Source organism: Hippocampus zosterae, chromosome 12 (assembly GCF_025434085.1).
Source record: "Hippocampus zosterae strain Florida chromosome 12, ASM2543408v3, whole genome shotgun sequence".
Classification (NCBI taxonomy): Eukaryota; Metazoa; Chordata; class Actinopteri; order Syngnathiformes; family Syngnathidae; genus Hippocampus; species Hippocampus zosterae.
In genome coordinates this window covers 14143453-14161852 of record NC_067462.1, presented here as the reverse complement: position 1 = coordinate 14161852, position 18400 = coordinate 14143453, and the positions used below count along the sequence as shown (strand labels likewise).

General features: G+C 40.9%; 1 protein-coding gene across 3 annotated transcripts in view; it reads right to left on the bottom strand.

The window, feature by feature from the left end:
• Window positions 1-18400, bottom strand: part of dachd (dachshund d) — a 138922-nt gene that overhangs the window by 40423 nt on the left and 80099 nt on the right. For 2 of the 3 annotated variants that reach the window (XM_052082482.1, XM_052082483.1), the window contains exon 3: window positions 13112-13267. In XM_052082482.1, the coding sequence (XP_051938442.1) occupies window positions 13112-13267 (156 nt within the window). The remainder of the gene's footprint in view (window positions 1-13111; window positions 13268-18400) is intronic. The other variant, XM_052082484.1, reaches the window with a different exon arrangement.

Genomic DNA, 18400 nt, shown 5'->3' with positions numbered 1-18400 from the left:
AAAGGTGGATTAAAAATGAGACCATTAAAATGGCAAAATTCCTGCAATTGAAAGAGTCTGAATTAAAGCACCTGGTGAAGCTGGATGAGATCCTCCACTTTATATGACAGATAATACATTTGTCAAGCGGTGTATGGAGTATGAAATCCAGTTCTCATGTACAATTGCAACAAAAATGCATTTGTTGCAAACATCAATAAATACCTTCAAAAAAATAAAACAACATCGGATCCTTGGTGGATAATGGTCCCAAAACTCAACGTGCTTGAGACTATGAATGGTGTCCAATGAACAAGTTTATAGCGTGACAAAAGAATATGTCGTCGTACAACAAAGGAAGGTGCACGTGGTTACCGCCATGTGCCTGTTTGTCAAATATATACTATGTCTTTACTAATAAAGTTATAATTTTAGTCTATGATTATGATTTTGCTGCCATGTTAGCGTAGGGTAGGCGATGACACATGTAAACGTCAGCGCCCTGGAATTCCTTTGAAAACAGAAGACCCCCTCGCTATGTCTGCTTTTTGTTGGACCGTGACGTCATGCTCTATGCTGCTCGATAATTTAATTTGTTCTCTGTGTTTATTTCCTTGCATAGCTGGATTGCAGACGATCAAACTTAAAGGGGAAGTCAACCCTAAAATATTCTTTGCAATAACTAAAAATGGTTTTATGAGTTAGGTCATGTGCCATTTGCTTAATTCATCTTCCATAAAGGTAATCTGAATCAGAATGCCAGGTTTAGATGAGTGGGGCTGCAAAAAACATACTATTGGAAAGAACATTTTGGGGTTGGCTTCCCCTTTAACTGGAGCATTTTAAAAATTGTAATGTTTGTTTTTTTTAATATATCCCTTATATTGTTCTTATATTACTGATATTAATGACAATTTGCTGCAATGATCTCGGTTTTACCTAAAAGAAAAATAGAACTGACAAGCTATGGCTGGCCTGATGCAGTAATCTATTTGACACTGACTCAAATGGCACAATTACGATTTTATCTACCATGTGGCCCAATTTGGATCATGGTCATAACATTAAAACAGAAAACGCCGCATGGAACTTAAATGACAATCTGACACAAATTGGATATTTGCCGACTATTGTATATATCCTGTATCTACGTTCAAGGCAAGTCTGACATGATAAAAATTCACCCACACATCTTCCCAAACAACAAACCGATCTTGATTTATTATTATTTTTTTAGGATTTATGAGTGCCAAGGTTGACACTATAGTGAATTGTATTTGACCATACTCTACATGTAATAACATGGGCACCTAATTGCAACCGAGGGACCTGCAGTGTAAATGCGGCCTGATTGTCTCCTGCAGTTAGCATAATAATAAAATAATAAAAATGACCAGTCGAGTTGTCACCCATCATCAACATTAAAGCTCATTCTTGATTAATTGGATAGATTAATTTGGAGCACCAGGATGCGGGGGCGATACGTCTGCTCCACTGTCCAAACCCCCCCGCCCCCCTTCTTCTCTGTCAGCTCGAATTTAGTGGCGCAAGGCGCTGACCTTTGCGAAGTGAAGAGATCAACACAATCTGAAAAGACAATGTCACTTGGTGTAAATGTGATACGCGCAATAAACGACATTCAACCTTTCGGCGGCGATTCACAGGTTTTGAGGCTGTAATGCAGAGAGTGATTGCGCGGCGATGTAAAGCAGTTTACGCAGTGAAAATGGCTGCGACATCAGAGACGTGATCATGCTTAGAAGGGAACATTAACATGTCGGCACGTAATATTACACCAAACGCAAGTGTAATGACGTGGTGATTACAGCGACAAAACAATTTTCTACGGTGACTGAAGAGAAAAAACACAAATGGTCAATGATTTTGCCGAGTAACAAAATGAAAGAGCTCCTCCTACATTCCCAAATAATGGGGAGTGTTACAATCTTGCATGTAGTTGACAGATTTAGAACATTTACAATGTTAATGATGATGTAATTTCAGACAAATTTCAGCGATACATAATACCCAATGTTTTCAGTTCACTACCAAATGAAAAATTCAACTTCCTCTCTGTGCCTTAAAACAACAGATGCTTCATAACTTTATGAGATCAACTGCCATCAACAATAATGACGTCATACGAGAAGTGCTTACATGTGGACTCCTTTGATTTCAGTGAGCCTTCAACATTTGATGATTTTGAACAGAAGTGAGGATTTGGTTACACTTTTTTTATATCCCAACTTGAGTCATTAGAAATGAATCCAGCATAACACTTACAGGAGAAATCAAGTGAGAAATGTTTTTAATACTAATATGTTCTTTATGCACCCCCACCGGGGTAAATACAGTATTCTGATTACGTAATATTGATTTAGTGGAATATGAATTAAGAAGGGCGGCGCCGTAGTCAACTGGTTAGCACGTCTGCCTCAATGTGCAGAGGTGTAGGGTTTGATTCCGGCTCTGGCCTTCCTGAGTGGAGTTTGCATGTTCGCGCATGGCTGTTCGCCTATGTTTGCCCTGCGATTGGCTGGCAAGCAGTTCGGGTGCCCCCTGCCAACTGCCCGAAGACAGCTGGGAGAGGCTCCAACACACCCGCGATAAAATGGATGGACAGATTAAGCAGCAAAAGACATCCGTTTTCACCGCTCTCAGGGAGTGACCATTTTGTCTTGTCCTGCCACTGGCTGTTGACAGAAATCACTGACATCACTATGCCTAATGTGAACATCACATGACTAAAAAACTGATGAATTATGACCGTTGTTACCTGAGCAACTGTGATGTCATTTTCAGTCAACAGCTAGTGGCAGTCTAAGGCGCCTCATGAGACTGATAAAAACAGGTGAACTATTATTATTTTTTTTTTTTACAAAATTCATACTGCACAAACTCAATATTAATCAGAATGTTGTGTTTAGACTACTGGGGGCGCATAAAACATAACATTTTGTATAATATTGCATTTATTTATGATTAAGATATCCTTTATTTGTCCCACACTGGGGACATTTGCAGTCAACATCAGCAAATTTGGGAGGTAGAAAGAAGAAAAACAAAGAGTTTGCAAGCACAAAAATAAATGTAGATTTTTGTAATTTGTGAGTTCCAGAAAGGATTGCAAATCTTGGGTCACATTGCAGTATTAAGTATCTCTAGGTTGGATCTCTGGAGTGGAGTGTAAATCCTTTCGAAAACAAGTATATTCTTGTGGGGTGATTTTTTATTTTTATATTTTTTGGGTGGGAGGCAGGAAAAAATGGTTCTGCATCATTTGAAAAAAAAAACATGTGAATGAAGGTCCTCTATTTACAACGGTAGTCTATCACTAACCCATCACAGTGGTGAATTTGTAATTACAGTAAATATTTTTTATTAAAAAAAACAAGATGTCATAACAATCAAAATTGAAATAAAAACCAGTAACTCGTAGTCAATGGGCATGCACCCCCCTTTTTTTTATTCATACTCACTTATAAACTAAGTATTCACTTGAAAAACCTAAATGTAGACCTCTATGACGGTAATGTTGATAATTGAGGAATAACCTGCACATGCTTTTTGTAATGTATAATAATGTCATGACAGGAGTAGACTTCAGGTACGTTTCAAAGATCTTAGAATTGATTTGTGTGGATTGTGTGGCCAATATTTAAAATAAATATCTGCAGAGGAGCCGAGCGTGTAACCGCCCCTTCCAACTTTGCTTGATATGCATCATTACGAAAATAATGTTTCACAATCACATGTGTTATTGCAATCTATTTCTGTAATTGTCGTTGTTGAGTTTGTGGTGTTTATTGCGGGGCGACTCCCCATTTCGCCGTCATACATATTCAACAACAGCGCACACTGCCGGAATTGAAACGAGGACATTAAACTTCATTAAAGAGGAGAAATGATTATCAGATTTATCTGTTGAAATGTCTATTAAAATGTGTGACTTATCTGTCACCTGGCTCCCAGGAGGCTCGCCAGCCTAATGGAGAGATGGCGAGGGCCTCCACCCAAGAGAGTGAAAGAGGGAGCGAGAGAAAGAGAAACAGATAGAGATAGAGAGAGAGGGGGGGAGAGAGAGAGAGAGAGAGAGAGAGAGAGAGAGAGAGAGAGAGAGAGAGAGAGAGAGCGCAATCAAGCTCTTTGCTCGTCTTGTTGTCTTTACTTGACAACACCTTGCCACATTTCTGTTCCCGAACCTTTTAAACGGCTTCTCCCTTCGCCTGAACACAAAACAGTGCTGTAATGCATAAATCAGACATAAATGTGCCCCCTCACCCCCCCCCCCCCCTCCGCCGCCAACCACTCTGCGAAGGGGCTCTTGTTCATGAAACAAATTCCATTCAGCCCATGGCTAAAATCGCGTTGCTCTTGAGAGCTTCCCTGCAACAAAAGGTTCCCACAAGAGAGCTACACAAGAAGACGGATGAAGTTGTCCCCAGACACTCATATCAGGTCAGCATGCGCTTTATCCCCTAATGGTTAAGGTTACGATAGAGTAGAGATGGGGGTAGATACCAGATCTTAGCCTGAGGGCCATCGTTCTGTCTAGCAGGGACAACAAGGAAGCACTCGCCACCATCCTCCATCCATGTGTTGGCCCACATTCACAGAGCAGCCACCAGTCTCCTGCAGCAGCGAGCGGGTCGAAGCCGCTTCGGATGTGTCCTTCCACCCGCAGAGCGTTATTATTAGAAAGGACATAAACAGACTAATTAAATTGCAGTAGCGCAGCCGAGGCTGACAGCTGGCGCAGAGAGTGTGACCAAACGGATTGCTGTCAAGAGTGCGGGCGCGGCATCGCTGCATGTGGCCATCGTCTGTGGACAGGCACAACACCATGCAGTGCCACTGCGCATACATGAGGGTCTGAAATTTGCCTCATATTCAGAAGACATGTTTCCTTTCAAATACCTATTAATCAGATTACGCTACATGTCATTTACCGTATATACTGTATATCTCTTATGTAGATATATAGATATAGTTAGATAGATCGATGTTTCATTCAAATTATTTCCATATTTTAGCATATTTCGTCATCGTCTTGTTCTTTCACATTGAACATTTTAACGCAAGATGAAATTTTAAAAATAGATTATATATATATATATATATATTTTTTCTTTTTGTATCTTGATCTGATTTTACATTTATTTACTGTAGAAGCTAGCTATCAAACCCAAGACCCAGAGAACAGATCTGGCCCACCGTATCAATGCATACGGCCTGCAAAAGCAGCAAAGTAGTTAATGAAAACAAATGAGAAAAAAAAACCCATTAGTTAAAAAAACATTTTATGAAATGAAATAACATAAAAATTAGTGTTCGAAAAAACAATACCTTCATAACACAAACTATGATTATAGTATTATTTACAATTGTATTGGGAGATGCCCAGAGCACTGTACCCACCAATTTGCAGGATGCTTTTGATACTGCGCCATTATGTCAGCATGTAATGCAAAACAAGATAATTTTTGCTTCAATACCATGTAAACAAATTCACGCTAAAAGTTGCAGTGAAAAAAATAAACACTGAAAGTGTTCATCATCTATCCATCCATACATCCATCCATCCATTCATCCATCCATCTACCTGCCAAACTAATCTGTATCTATCTTTGACAGTCACGAATAAAAGTAAGTGCCTTGTAGTGGAGTGGAATCCAGTAGCGACAGTTCAAGGTCAATAACAACCATAAATCTGAAAGTCCATTGGAAAATTAATCTGTCAAATGTATGGTTGGAAAGGCGACTTTACTGTGAGTACAACACAATAATTTTGGATAAAGGGTTCAGATTATACTGCCTATCAAAAACCTGCTAAAAAACACTTTAAAATTAGAGTAACAGTCTAACTATTATTATTCTATTAGTATTCCTCAACATCTCTTTTTCTCATTTCTTTTCCACTTTCAGAAAGGGGTGTTTGCGCCGTTGTGGGAGCCGACTTAATTCCCGGCAAATTAAAGCAGCTGCCCTCGTTGCCTTTAAATTTAACATCGGAGAGCTGCACATTGTACATGGCAGAAGCATAAAAGACTTGCTGGACTCCATGCAGAAGATCGACATGTGCAAAGTACATTTATAGGGTACTTCAACAACATCTCCTCTTGAGGATGACATAAAATTGGCCACAGCAAAGTGGGCACTTGGAGACCATCGTGAATCCCCGTTCCTGGGTATGAGTGTGACGACCCAACCAATGATTCGGAGGGTTTGATGCACGATTTCGTCATATTTATGAATGAAATACAGTACTACCCAACACATACTGTATCAGCAAAGCACAAAATCTCTCTGCCTGCACCTGGATCAAATCGAACAAATTCGTGTAATTTCCCCTGGTCTAAAGTCTAGTCTATAAAGTACTTTTTGTCACCATATTGTCAGGTGCGCGGGGAGCTTAACAGAAAATGTCTTCAATCTGCTAGAATGCCCGGCAAGCCTCAGCGCGGTGTGTGAAAGTCCCAAACATGGTAAACCAGACTTGCCCTGGCACAAAAATGAAGACAAATTAGTTAATACACCGACATCACTGTCACAAAGGTTGAGCCCTTGTAGCACTAATGGTACAGAGAACACACTTTGAAAATCACTGACAACACATCTATCATAACTCAAAGGCTAATGTCTAATTTACTCACTCGATTATGAGATATGGGAATCAAAAAGACTCATGATATTAGTCCTTTATTGAACTGAGAATATGAATCAGGGTTGTCAGCGGTTGGTTTATTATAACAAAATGATCAGCTCATTTTTGAGTTTGTGTTTTTCTGCAAAACAAAATGGCAGCATGATCTGTCGCCATAGTGAACGCATCTGCCAGCCAATGGAAATGCTTGTTGATGCACGCCGTAATAAAACACGTTTTATTATCTTCCCATGCAGGAGATGACTGAGTTTTGCATTCTGTAGGCCAGTAATACCAATACAGTGTGTTGTGGTACTTTTGTGTGCTGTGAGAGATCATTTCCCGAAGACTGGTCTGAAAATAATTTGTGGATCTTTGTTTATCTATCTATCTCGAACAATTAAAGGATCCCACTAGAGCTGCATCATTTTCTTGTTGCATCATGTACCATCAGATCTTTTTGTCATGAGAAATAAATGTTGCTCAAGGTTGGGAAACTATAGGTTATCTTAAAGAGGGCATGGAATGTTTTCATCAGTTAACAATGTCATTTACACACATGTTAATTTATAGTGCTATCCAGCAGAGCAGTAAACATTCAGGTAATTAGCGCTTGCTCTCGATGCTCGCTCTGGGCGGCTCTCCGGCGTCGCAAAGCAGAGACCCCATATCGGGAGGGGGCCCCTTATGCATTGATCTTGCAAAATTAAGACTAACCGCCCCAGATTGCCGCGTCTTGATTTACCGTCTGGACGAGCGACACATGCTAGGCTACGTGCTGTTTGTGGGCCGAACACAATGACTCAGGCTTTGCCGTGCACCTTAAATAATTAATGATTCCCCTTAAAGTGCCGTTCTATCTGTTGACCGCAGATATGATGATGATGATGAGAAAATATTATTTGAACAAGTCAATAATGGCGACGACAACGAGAATAACCCAATCAATGCGGCTGCAGTGTTTGCAAACTTGAATTGTAAACGCCGATCATCGATCTCTTCCATTTCTCCTTCATGTGATGCCATGCTTTATCGACCGGCCAAGGATAATGGGAACTTTCTAGTTTAGATTTAGCATGACTTCTGCCCTCCCCACCAGCCCTCCATTCCTTTATGCTTAGTCTTCATCCTTTTATTTGAAATTTGCAAGCTGTAGCGTCAGCTTAACCAAAAAGGATTAAGTCCCAAACCCAACAGAGAACACAGATAATGCTCAGTAATTGGTAAAAAATGAAGATGAATGGGACAGCTAGATAAGGACCAATTAGCTGCTGGGAGTGTACAGCTGTGGTCTCCTCACAGAGCGCTCTCAGGGGCCAGAGCCCCCCTTTTCTGATACACGTGCATGAGCGCGCGCGGACACGCACGCACACACACACACCCACACACAAATGCGCTAACATGCAAGAATGAGGGTGGGGCTGCCAGAAATTAGCCTGATGACCCTGGAACGGAGAAAATGGCGCTTCCTCCTTGTCTTGCCATTTCCCTCTCAACTCGCATGCAGGCAATACTCCAGGTATGTGGACAACGCCAAATGAGCAGGTGGTGAATTTGTATTTCGAAGTAGGTTACCATGTCTACACTACAGCGGAACTGCTGATGTCAAAAAAATCTGATTTCTGGACAAATTAAGAATCACCCCCCCATAGAAAATAACGAAAAGAGAATGAATTCAACTCTTGGGTAAAACTGTGGCTCTTAGTGATGTTTTCAAGAACGTTTTAATATATTTATGACAAATGAGCCGATTTTTTATTTTTTTTTAACAAGAATGAACATAGCATTTTTCGACTTGTATTGGAATGTGCAGCAACGTCAGCAACAGTGAGTACCAATTTTGACCTGGCAATGGAGCCACTTCCCGTTATATGGTTGTCATCACTAATTGCTTCTTTGGTAAGAGCAAGTTTACACAAAAAGTTTAACAAAAGGAATGAGCTAAATCTAAAGCTTAGAGGCATAGTTTGATGGAAAATGGATGGATTCCAAATGGTGCTACTTCAGAGTCATTCAAATTACTAAATCAAATTATGTCTTCTTGTGAGCTGCGACATTATCACGAATTTTTTGTCCTCACATCAGATTCCTGCTTTTCACCCATTCACAAAAGTAGTTATTTTGTCTTATCCGAAAATGATTTTCTTTGGTTTCCAATTGACTAAAATGCCTGCTCAAGCCATCATTTTACTGCCATTTTTCCAGGCTAGTTTTGGGTACCAGCTGCACTGACATGGAATGAAGTGTGTGAAGTGTGACACCCAAAAGTCACTTCTCCAGCCAGGTTGTGTCGAAAATAACTGACATGGTTTGACAATATTTGTTCATCACAACAAACATTGGTGCTGATGTCATCTACTCTAATTATCCGATTGTGGGATGTTGTGTCACACGGGTGCATTAATGTCTCTTTTCCCTGGGTTCTACCGTATATGAAAAGCAAACAGTCGATCTTCTATTTCAGCTCTCATACAGGTATTTGCAGGACCTGCCTGTGAAAGAGGCAGGAGCTTATATATATAGTGCCACCGAGATTCAGCAAACATGTTGATGTGGTCCGGGATTTTTCTTAAAATTCCACTGGTGTGGAGGGACATTTGTTTGAGGGCGCCGTGTGTAAGAAAATTGTTTTGTACAGTATGTATGGACACCGTCTGAGTCTCTACTGCTCAGAAGTCGATTAGGAAGCGTTGCATTTAAGCAGTCTTCGCCCCACTTGTGTTTCTTTGGTTGGTGGCATCATCTGGCTGATGACAGTCAGAATTCCCATATCTAATTACGAGCGGGATTTCAGCTCCATTAGAGCTGCGTGGTGACGAGTCGGACGAGTGGCGTGGCAAGCACCCAGTGGCCAAAGAGAAGGCCGGGAGTGGGGAGTGGAGTTGGTGGGGTCGGAGGGGTTGAAAGATTGATGGATTTTGATAAAATAATAAAGGAGGAGCAGTTGGACATTGTTATCTTTACCTCCCACTCCTCTTACTGAGAAACACTTTATTTTCCTTCCACGCCAGAGAAGAAAGAAAAAAAAAAACAATTCCTTCTCATGGAATTGGCAGGTGTTTGGTAGTGGGCAGCGGACAGTGTTTTCTCTCCCAGTAATGAAGGTTGTGGCTGGGGTCAGTGCACAGAGGAAAACTGGGGAGGGGAGTGGGTGGTGGGGGCTGTTTATCCCCCTCAAGGCCCAGCGCCACACGTGTTTTGCTTGGTCTGTGATCTGTAATTGTGGCATTTCCTGAGAGGCGCAGGAACAATCCACAGTGTGCTTTGGGAGGGCTGCTTCTAACAGGCAACCTTGATTCATTCCCGTAAGAAAAAAAAAAAAAAACAACACAAAAAAACCCCCAGTTTTCATTTCTTTGTCTCTCTCATCACAGACAGTATTCCCATCAATCAAAACCATTTCCCCTCTTGCTCAGGATGTTTGCCTAGTTTGGTTTAAGAGTGTAACCAGCTGTTTTTTCTTTTCTTATAATTAATAACATTGATGCAAACAGGAAACTAATTGAGATGAATATTTAATGCAAGGGAGAAACATCAGGCTGTTCAATTTACATCAACACAAAGACAGCTACCGCCGATCCAACTCTACAAACGGAACAGAGTGTCCTTCACAGGCTGGCTCACGCTTTCAGCCTTCTCACACAAACACTCAGAGGGGGCACCTGTAGCTAAGAGGGTTGGGATTTAATAGAGCCATGCAGTCCAATTATATCAATGTCACGGCTGGTCACATACACTGTACATAGATACAGCTTCAAAGATTTTGTATGTAGGTAAGGTAAAGCTGCTTGCATAGGTATTTAACGGGTATAGGTTAAGTAGATACACAGTGCAAGTTCAGTAGGCGATTTGTTGTTGGGGAATTGGGGTTTTCTACCTTTTGGTACCTTAAAGGTATTTAAAGTAAAGTAAGAAGATAGCTAGGTAAGGTGGTGTGTAGGGTTGGTAGTTAAGTAGGATAAGGCGGTTGCAGGTAGGTACACTGAAAAACATTGGTGTTATGAATTTACACAACTTTATTTCATCCGGTGGTTGGACACAATAAAATCATCTGGATCCAAATGCATTTTTTTTAAGATAGATGGATAACTTATTTGGATTAGGTTGATTTTATCTCATACAACAACCTGATGAAATAAAATTTAGCAAATTCAACATACCGGTACCTTTTTTTTTCAGTGTGGGTAAGCAGAGTTGAGTAAGAAGGTCGGTAGGTAGGATAGATAGGGTGGTAGGCAGGGTAAGTAGATCTGCAGGAAGATAAATAGGTTGGAAGGTAAGGACAGGATTGGTGGGAGGTACAGTAGGTACGGTAGCCAGGTAGGTCGGATATGAAGAGCGGGTAGCTAGGTAGCTAGCTAGCTAGCAAGGGCCGAGTCGGATTTTGTACGGACATCAGTGATGAATGAAGCGGTGTCAAGAGAGATAGTTGCTGAATCGTTATCACACAAGTTGATATTTTGGTGGATTTACTGGTATTAAATATAATCCAAGGGTGGAGATGGATGAAGAAGCAATGCAATAACTCTGCGGCATATTATCAAGATGACTCCGTGCTTGATATAAACACGAGATTGCTGCGACACCCGGTAATCAATATGAGGATGGTTTTCAGTACCAAACATCATTTGTCTCCGAGACCATTCCTTTGACCAAACGAAGCATTAATTCAAATCATAAATCTGAGCTGATTTAAATCCACCGTGGGTGAGAGCAGGGGCGAGATGAGGAGGAGGTGGGCGCCGGTGTGGGGGCAGGGGAGTGTAGAGTGGCCCTGTCGAGCTAATGATTTATTTTCTACATTTCTGCGAGCGAGAGATTTGTCCATACTCACTGACAGGTCACCTTCAAATGCCACTGGCAGACTGTTCATCACCATGCAGACGAGCATGGTCTCATCGTAGCGGGTAAATATTAAAGGAAAAAGAATCCAATTGATTGTGGATGGGGCCGAGAGGCGTCGCCGCCATATATTTCACTCACAAGCTAATGCCGGACGCACCTGAGAGCCGCTCCCGCCCTTCGCCGGCTAGGATTACGATTCTAGCGCGGCGTGGCCATGCTCAAGGTTACCATTTAAATTGTAAAAAGATAAAAGTGTTTCTTATTAGCTCCATTGCCGCAACCTTGCTGTTGGTGCTCACATTTATCTTTATTTCCGTGACCTCGCACACTCCTATTCTCTTCCGTCTTTATTTATTTATTTATTTGTTTTACACACTCTATTCTCTTGGAGCAACGACCTCACGGTTTATGCATTCCGTATTGTTAAAATCGGCTTCGGATACACATCCTGTTTTCGTGTGCGGTGTCAAGTGTTACCAGTGAAATGTATTCACGAGTCGCAGTAAGTGAATCCAAAAGCTTCCATTTAGCAGCCAAAGCTTCAGGGAATACATTTGGTTTATAATTCGGAACGGGCTCGTGGATCTGCTCTATTATCATTCTCTTTAATACACTAAGTGCTTCTGTGTGATATCATGAAAATCCTTCTACATTTTAGGGCTAATAATTAATTGGAATGGCACACAGCGAAAGGAGGGAAGAAAAAAAAACAAAGCTTTCACAGCAATTCAATTAGGCCTTGTTAAAAGGCTGATAGCTTTGGGAAATTGTGTTCACAGATTCACTTAGCCTTCAAGAGTGTTGAGTTTTTTTCTTACCTTCAACACAACAATCTCAAATGTCAGGTGAGGAAAATAAGAAATAAGCCTAACCAAGCTTTGCAGCTAGCTCAGATTAGCCAATATTGGTATGTTCCTACTTATAACAAAAGGTGACTACGTTTAAAACTGTGTACAGTATATTGTCAATGGGTGGAGGATTTGGAAGAAAATCAGACATAAATCTGAGGGCAAAAAAATAAAATCCAAGAAAAATTCAGTTGAACCTGAATTAGTCTGTTGGCTGGAAAATGTTGCTATCTATCTGCAAATATAAATCCCATAAAAATATCCACTGAAAATCAATCTTAGCCATTAATTCTTGTGTATGGAAAAAATGTCAGGCCCAACCCAAAAATATGCAGTAAAAGCTACTTATCGATATCAGACCCCGAAGTTACAGTGTATGCTACAAGTGCTGTTCATAATTTAATGTTTGGAAAAAGATAATATTAATAATAAACAGTTTAAAAAACTACATGTTTTTTCCTTATTAGCCAACTAGTGAGCTACAAATCCGAGACTACAAAAAGGAGAGTTGGAATTGCCATTATTGTGTATCTTAAACTATGACAGAAATACTTTCAGTTGTAAGGAGCAAAACTCACTCCTCAATCTCAAATTATGGTCCACTTTATTGGTTGTTTATTCGCTGTCCAGCTTGCGAGCTAGATCGCTAGTTAAATTCATTAATAAATGACTGCAACTAGAACATCTTTAGATGTGTTCATGATATACTGGTGAGACAATCGTTTTTGTTTTTTTGTTGTTTTTTTTCCCCCTGAGAATTACTGTGTTGATGACAGTACAGTACATGCGCCCTCACCGACGCTGGAGCTGAGGTCTCCGTTCTCACCGTCAACCCCGTGGTGGTGGTTGGCGTTGGCGTGGAAGCCGCCCATGGCCTCCAACTTGATCTTCTTGACTTTCATGGCCTCTGCGATGGCTGCGTTGGCTGCTGCGGCCGCTGCCGCCGTGAGACCTTGAGGGAGGGGGGAGAAAGAGGAAGCATAACAGACTGCTTAGCTACAGTGTGCCACAAGTTCGCCAGGGGACGCAAAAAAACCTGCTTGAGCAAATGAATGGAAAGAAAAGGGGACTTTTGAAACAGTAGAACAATGAATAATGTCATACCCCATAGGGAATAGGCATGTACATGTTTTTTTCATGTGGCGACAAAGGATATCTTCACAGCAGGCTGTCATGATGATGATATCATACGATCGTGATGAAGGCTACACCCACCCCATGGTGCCTCACCCTCTACATTGAAATATTAGTGCCTTCAAGGGGAAGAGATGCTGTTATAATAACTACATGTGCATCATGATGCAAGCATTTGTTTGTTTGGTTTATTTACCATTTCGGTGTATGAGTTATGCTTTGATATTATGCTCTCGAATGTCCTATAGCCAGCGGTGTACTGATCGGCCAGCATCTGCCCGGTGGGCGGGCAATCCTTTGGGCCCAACTGCGATGCATGTATTTATTTATTTACTTATTTATACACCCTAATTAATTGCCCTTGCTCATCACATTGTAATACCGCACACTTGCCAAAATCGAGCAGCCATGGCACCTTATTCTGAGAAAATAGCAAATGGTCATTGTCGAGAAGTATTGGATGAGGAGCAAGTATCCACTTCCTACCACATAGTAATTTAGGTATTTATTTTTGAAAGCTAGCATCGTATTTTGAGAAACGGTTAATGCTGTAATTTGTTTAGAAATTATCATGGTTACTTTTCATGACTGACAGCCCTATTTATGCCGGACACAAATGAATGTTATAGTTTTAGTGGAGGTAACGAGAGACAACAAACTTGTGATGGCTACAATTTTAACGATACTGTACATTATGTTTTAAATATAAAGTACAAAAAGAGAATGTACTGTACCTAAAGGGGTCAAACTATAAATGACATTTCTATTACACAGTATTTATCTGATATAAGCATGCCTGAAGTCAACCACATTTTTGGTTATCTTGCTTGGTGCATTACTATGAGCCTTTTGGGATTACTATCAAAAAGTAAAAATGTAACTTCAAAGTACCAAATAAACAGAAAATCCAACGAAATAAGGTGTCAAAGAAAGTATTAGTTGGATAGTCCCATAATGTTCGGTTTCGACAGTTTACACTGTTGCAATTTTACCAGGAAATTCAAGCATTTTTAGTTTGGATTTTAAGCTTTTAATTATCACTTCAATTTGTTGATGGCAGTGGAGGAGAGATAAGAGGGACTTCTTTGGACACACACCGTACCAAATATGTTTCGAATAATTTTAAAATCAATTCCTTTGGGGAGCACACATAAATTAGGAATTCTAAAATGTTTTTACATGTTCAAAAATTGGGCTAAGTAGCACTAAAGTTAGCAAGAAAGTTGTTAGTCAAATAGAAACAATGTACACTGATGTTTCCTGGCTCAGTTTTATAGATTAAAAAACATATATTTTAAGCATGTTGTTTTACAGCAATGGAACATTTAAACAATCAGGTCCATTGTCCAAGTTGATTAGTCATAATTTCAAAAAAATAATACTTTGAAATACAAAAAATAGATATAAGTGGGACAACAGTTCCAAGATTATGTTGTGTGCCTTAAATATGGATTTTCCTCAATAACCAATTTTCAAACATAAAGAATGAGCATGACCGGACCCTTGAATAAAATGGACTGGATATGATCTAGTATGTGCGGGATAATAGACACACATATGGCGAGTGCACTGCAGAGATCATAAAGCATCGGGTTTGTCATTGCGGCACTTTCGGGGGTTCTGGCTGTATCAAACGTGCCTTGAAATCTTTATTCATGAGGCTTCTGTCTCCAGCAGTGGCGACAAATAGCGCTAAAGCTCTTCCGGGCTGGCGTGCATGGTACGTGCGGTCCCGGGAGAATCCCCCCGAATTCTCCTCGCCAACATAAAAGATACGCAATTGGGAAAAGATGAAAAAAAGGAATACAATAGGAAAGCGCCTATTAGTGGAATCAGTCAGCTCCGCCATAGAGTATATCACCTGCCCGTTCATGGTTATACTTGATATGCAGCTTTGTCTTTGTATTTCATTGCCACTGCGCTGTCACACTCAGAAGGGGCTTTTAGCACACGTGTGAAGGGGCGGAATCGAACGTGTGAGCCCGGCAGAAGATGCTCTTTTTTCCCCAGCTGATAGGCAGATGGCGAGAGTCATTCTGCGCATATAATTTCAAAGCTTGTTTGCATCTTAAAATACATCAGGACCATATTGACGCACTGTATACATCATGTCAGCGATGGCCCCCTCGTTTGTGACCGACTGTTCCATATGCAAAAGGCGTCAGACAGAAAAAAAAAGTCAGGGGCCCATAAGAAGGTGATACTTGTGCACATAATGAATGTAGTCCCTGCCTGGCCTGAAGGTCAGCCTTCATTTGTGTATAATGGCCAAGAGTCAACTGTTTCCCAAATGAGACGTATGCATAACAGACTGCAGAGTAAATATTGAAATCACCTCCGGGGCTGTTTGTGTGATAAATTCACCGCACAAATCAGGTGCAGGGAACACCTCGCCGTGCCCCCACCCGCAGCTTTAAATGAGGTTTATTGTACTGCAGCCTGTGAATCCTTAACACTTGTGAGTACCGCCTAGGATCTTTTAATTGATGTTTGTTTTGCCGTTGTTTTGTTTGTTAAGACAACCAGCGACAACAAACATTTCCTCATCAGCCCCAATCAAAGCTGGGTGGAACAAGTGAAGGTTAAGACATGCCGGGAAATATACCAGCCGTGTAGGAAAATGTACATATTTTCCCGATATTCCCGATAGCCATCCCACCCCTGGCAATCTTACAAATTGTCTATGAGAAGATATTTTCATATGAAAAAGCTCAAAATGGCACCTTGTATGGAAAGATGTAAATATTTTGCAAGACATCAGAGCATTTGGAGAGGAGTTTTGATGAAAATATCTGTTCCTAAGATGTTTCGTGCCTGAAACTGCACTTTGAGACCGACCCGACGTGGTTGACCGACCAGTCAATCACCGGCCTGCCCACCTCTAGGACATTGTTCACAAATGTCTTGTACTTGGCTTTTGGGAGCTTCACATTGCAAGATCGTAAAATGTCCTTTTTCAATTGCATATTGATCAATGCATTCATCTAAAAAAAAAAAAACTGGAAATGCAAAGAAATGCAGAAGAAGCTGTGGATCAGATGTTTATGATATTGCCGAGGAGAGCTATCAAACAAGGCTCACTTTGTCTTTGGCTAAACGACTCCCTTAATAAATCTACTTTGTAAAATATTTCTCCTGCTAATGGTTTAATTCCAACAGATCAATTGTCATATCTTCAGAACCCGCGGCTTGACGCAGCAGGCGTAATGAGGAGGACAGGGAAGTATATTAAACCGCAGGAAGTCTAAAACGTCAACATTCCACTTGGTTGCTAATCTGCATTCATTACCATGCAAACAAAACAATCCCGCCTTGTATAGTCTCCCAAAGTCACCTTAAGATTCAGACGCTGGTATGGACACAGGTACGAATCATTGTGAGCGCAAAAGCAAACCCAAAGGAAAAAAAAAATGCAGAACCCGTCAAAGAATTAACGGAGACTAGCGTGGCGGTGTCACACGGGGAGCACCAAACAGCAAATAACAGAGACAAGGTCTGACGGTAGCCCTTGGAGCAGCTGTCATATTAAATAATAATGAAGGATCTATTAATATGCAAAGGAAGCAGCAGCCGACTGGCTTAACGCTGTCATGCCTCCGCATATTGTCAGGATCTTCATCATTAATTAACATGCTAGCTGCCCCATACCTGCGCCAATGTCAGAACATTCTTACGACAAACACTCCGGTGCCTGTGCCCTCCGCAACTAACTCGCATAATTGAATTAAAATCAGATTACCTTCACACCACTGCCCAAAAACTGGATTCATATTTCTCACAAAATGAAAGTTTTTGGCTTTGTTAAAGAGCGCACCACGGGGACACATTAAAGCATTTAAACATCAGCTTACGTGTACATGTGGCAGCAAAATAGCGACACGAGCAAGGCTACGCTCTAAGGTGAACTGCGACTACTCGAACTGTGCTACATTGCATCACGAAAACTTTAGGTTCAGTTACAGTGCTTGCTAACCTTGTGACAGGCTGCCAATTGAGAGGAGGAGTGACCAGCACCACAAAGAAACAACGCAAATTGTAGGTGCATCTATTTTAAAAGCAGCTTGAAATGGCGGATTAGGGCAAGCTGCTCTCGTCGCCACCAACATGCTAATTGTATGTCAAAAAGGCATACATATTTTGACAACAGTAAAACAACACGGGTGGCTAAGCCATATGTGATTCCAATATAAATACATACATACGATCAAAAACACAATTTACAGACTTCTGACTGAACAGCAGTCATGTATGACGACAGAACAATAAACCCCACTATTAGCAGAGGATTGGGATCAAACTCATACAATTCTTCAAAATCGGCAAGTAATTGATGCCCCCACTAAAAGGTTTTAAGTATAATTGCCTGTAGAGGGCAGCAAAAAAATGTTTTGTCTGAATGAAACTCCTCAACACACAGATGCCGCAAAATAGTGGCATTTTTTTTTCAAACGAAACTACGCAATTCAACTTAACATAGCTGTTTGACACAAAGATGCAACAAAGCGGCAGCAAAGTAAATCTTTTATATTGCATTATGTCCCGTCAACGGCTTCATAATACATGGACTGCGTGATTATGAAGTCATGTCAATGTGATTTTGTGTATTGTGCGAATGCATGTCACTGAACACTGTTGGTTGTTTGTCTATATATCTGCCCGGTGATTGACTGGCGACCCATTCGGGGTGTAGTCTGCCTTCCGCCCAGAGTCAGGTGGGATAAGCTCCAACGACCCCCGCAACCCTGTTTAGAATAAACCGAGTTGAAAGCAATGGATGGTTTTAAGGCAGGGCCTTGGCGTGTTTAAAGAAGCCATATTACATTTTTTAAGGCAACTTCCATCAAATTTAAGACCTCTCCTTCACTAAATTTCACCATATTGACTGAGTGATATGAACTTCACATTATATCACTGAAGCAAATATCTCATGACATATTTGTAAAGATATTTT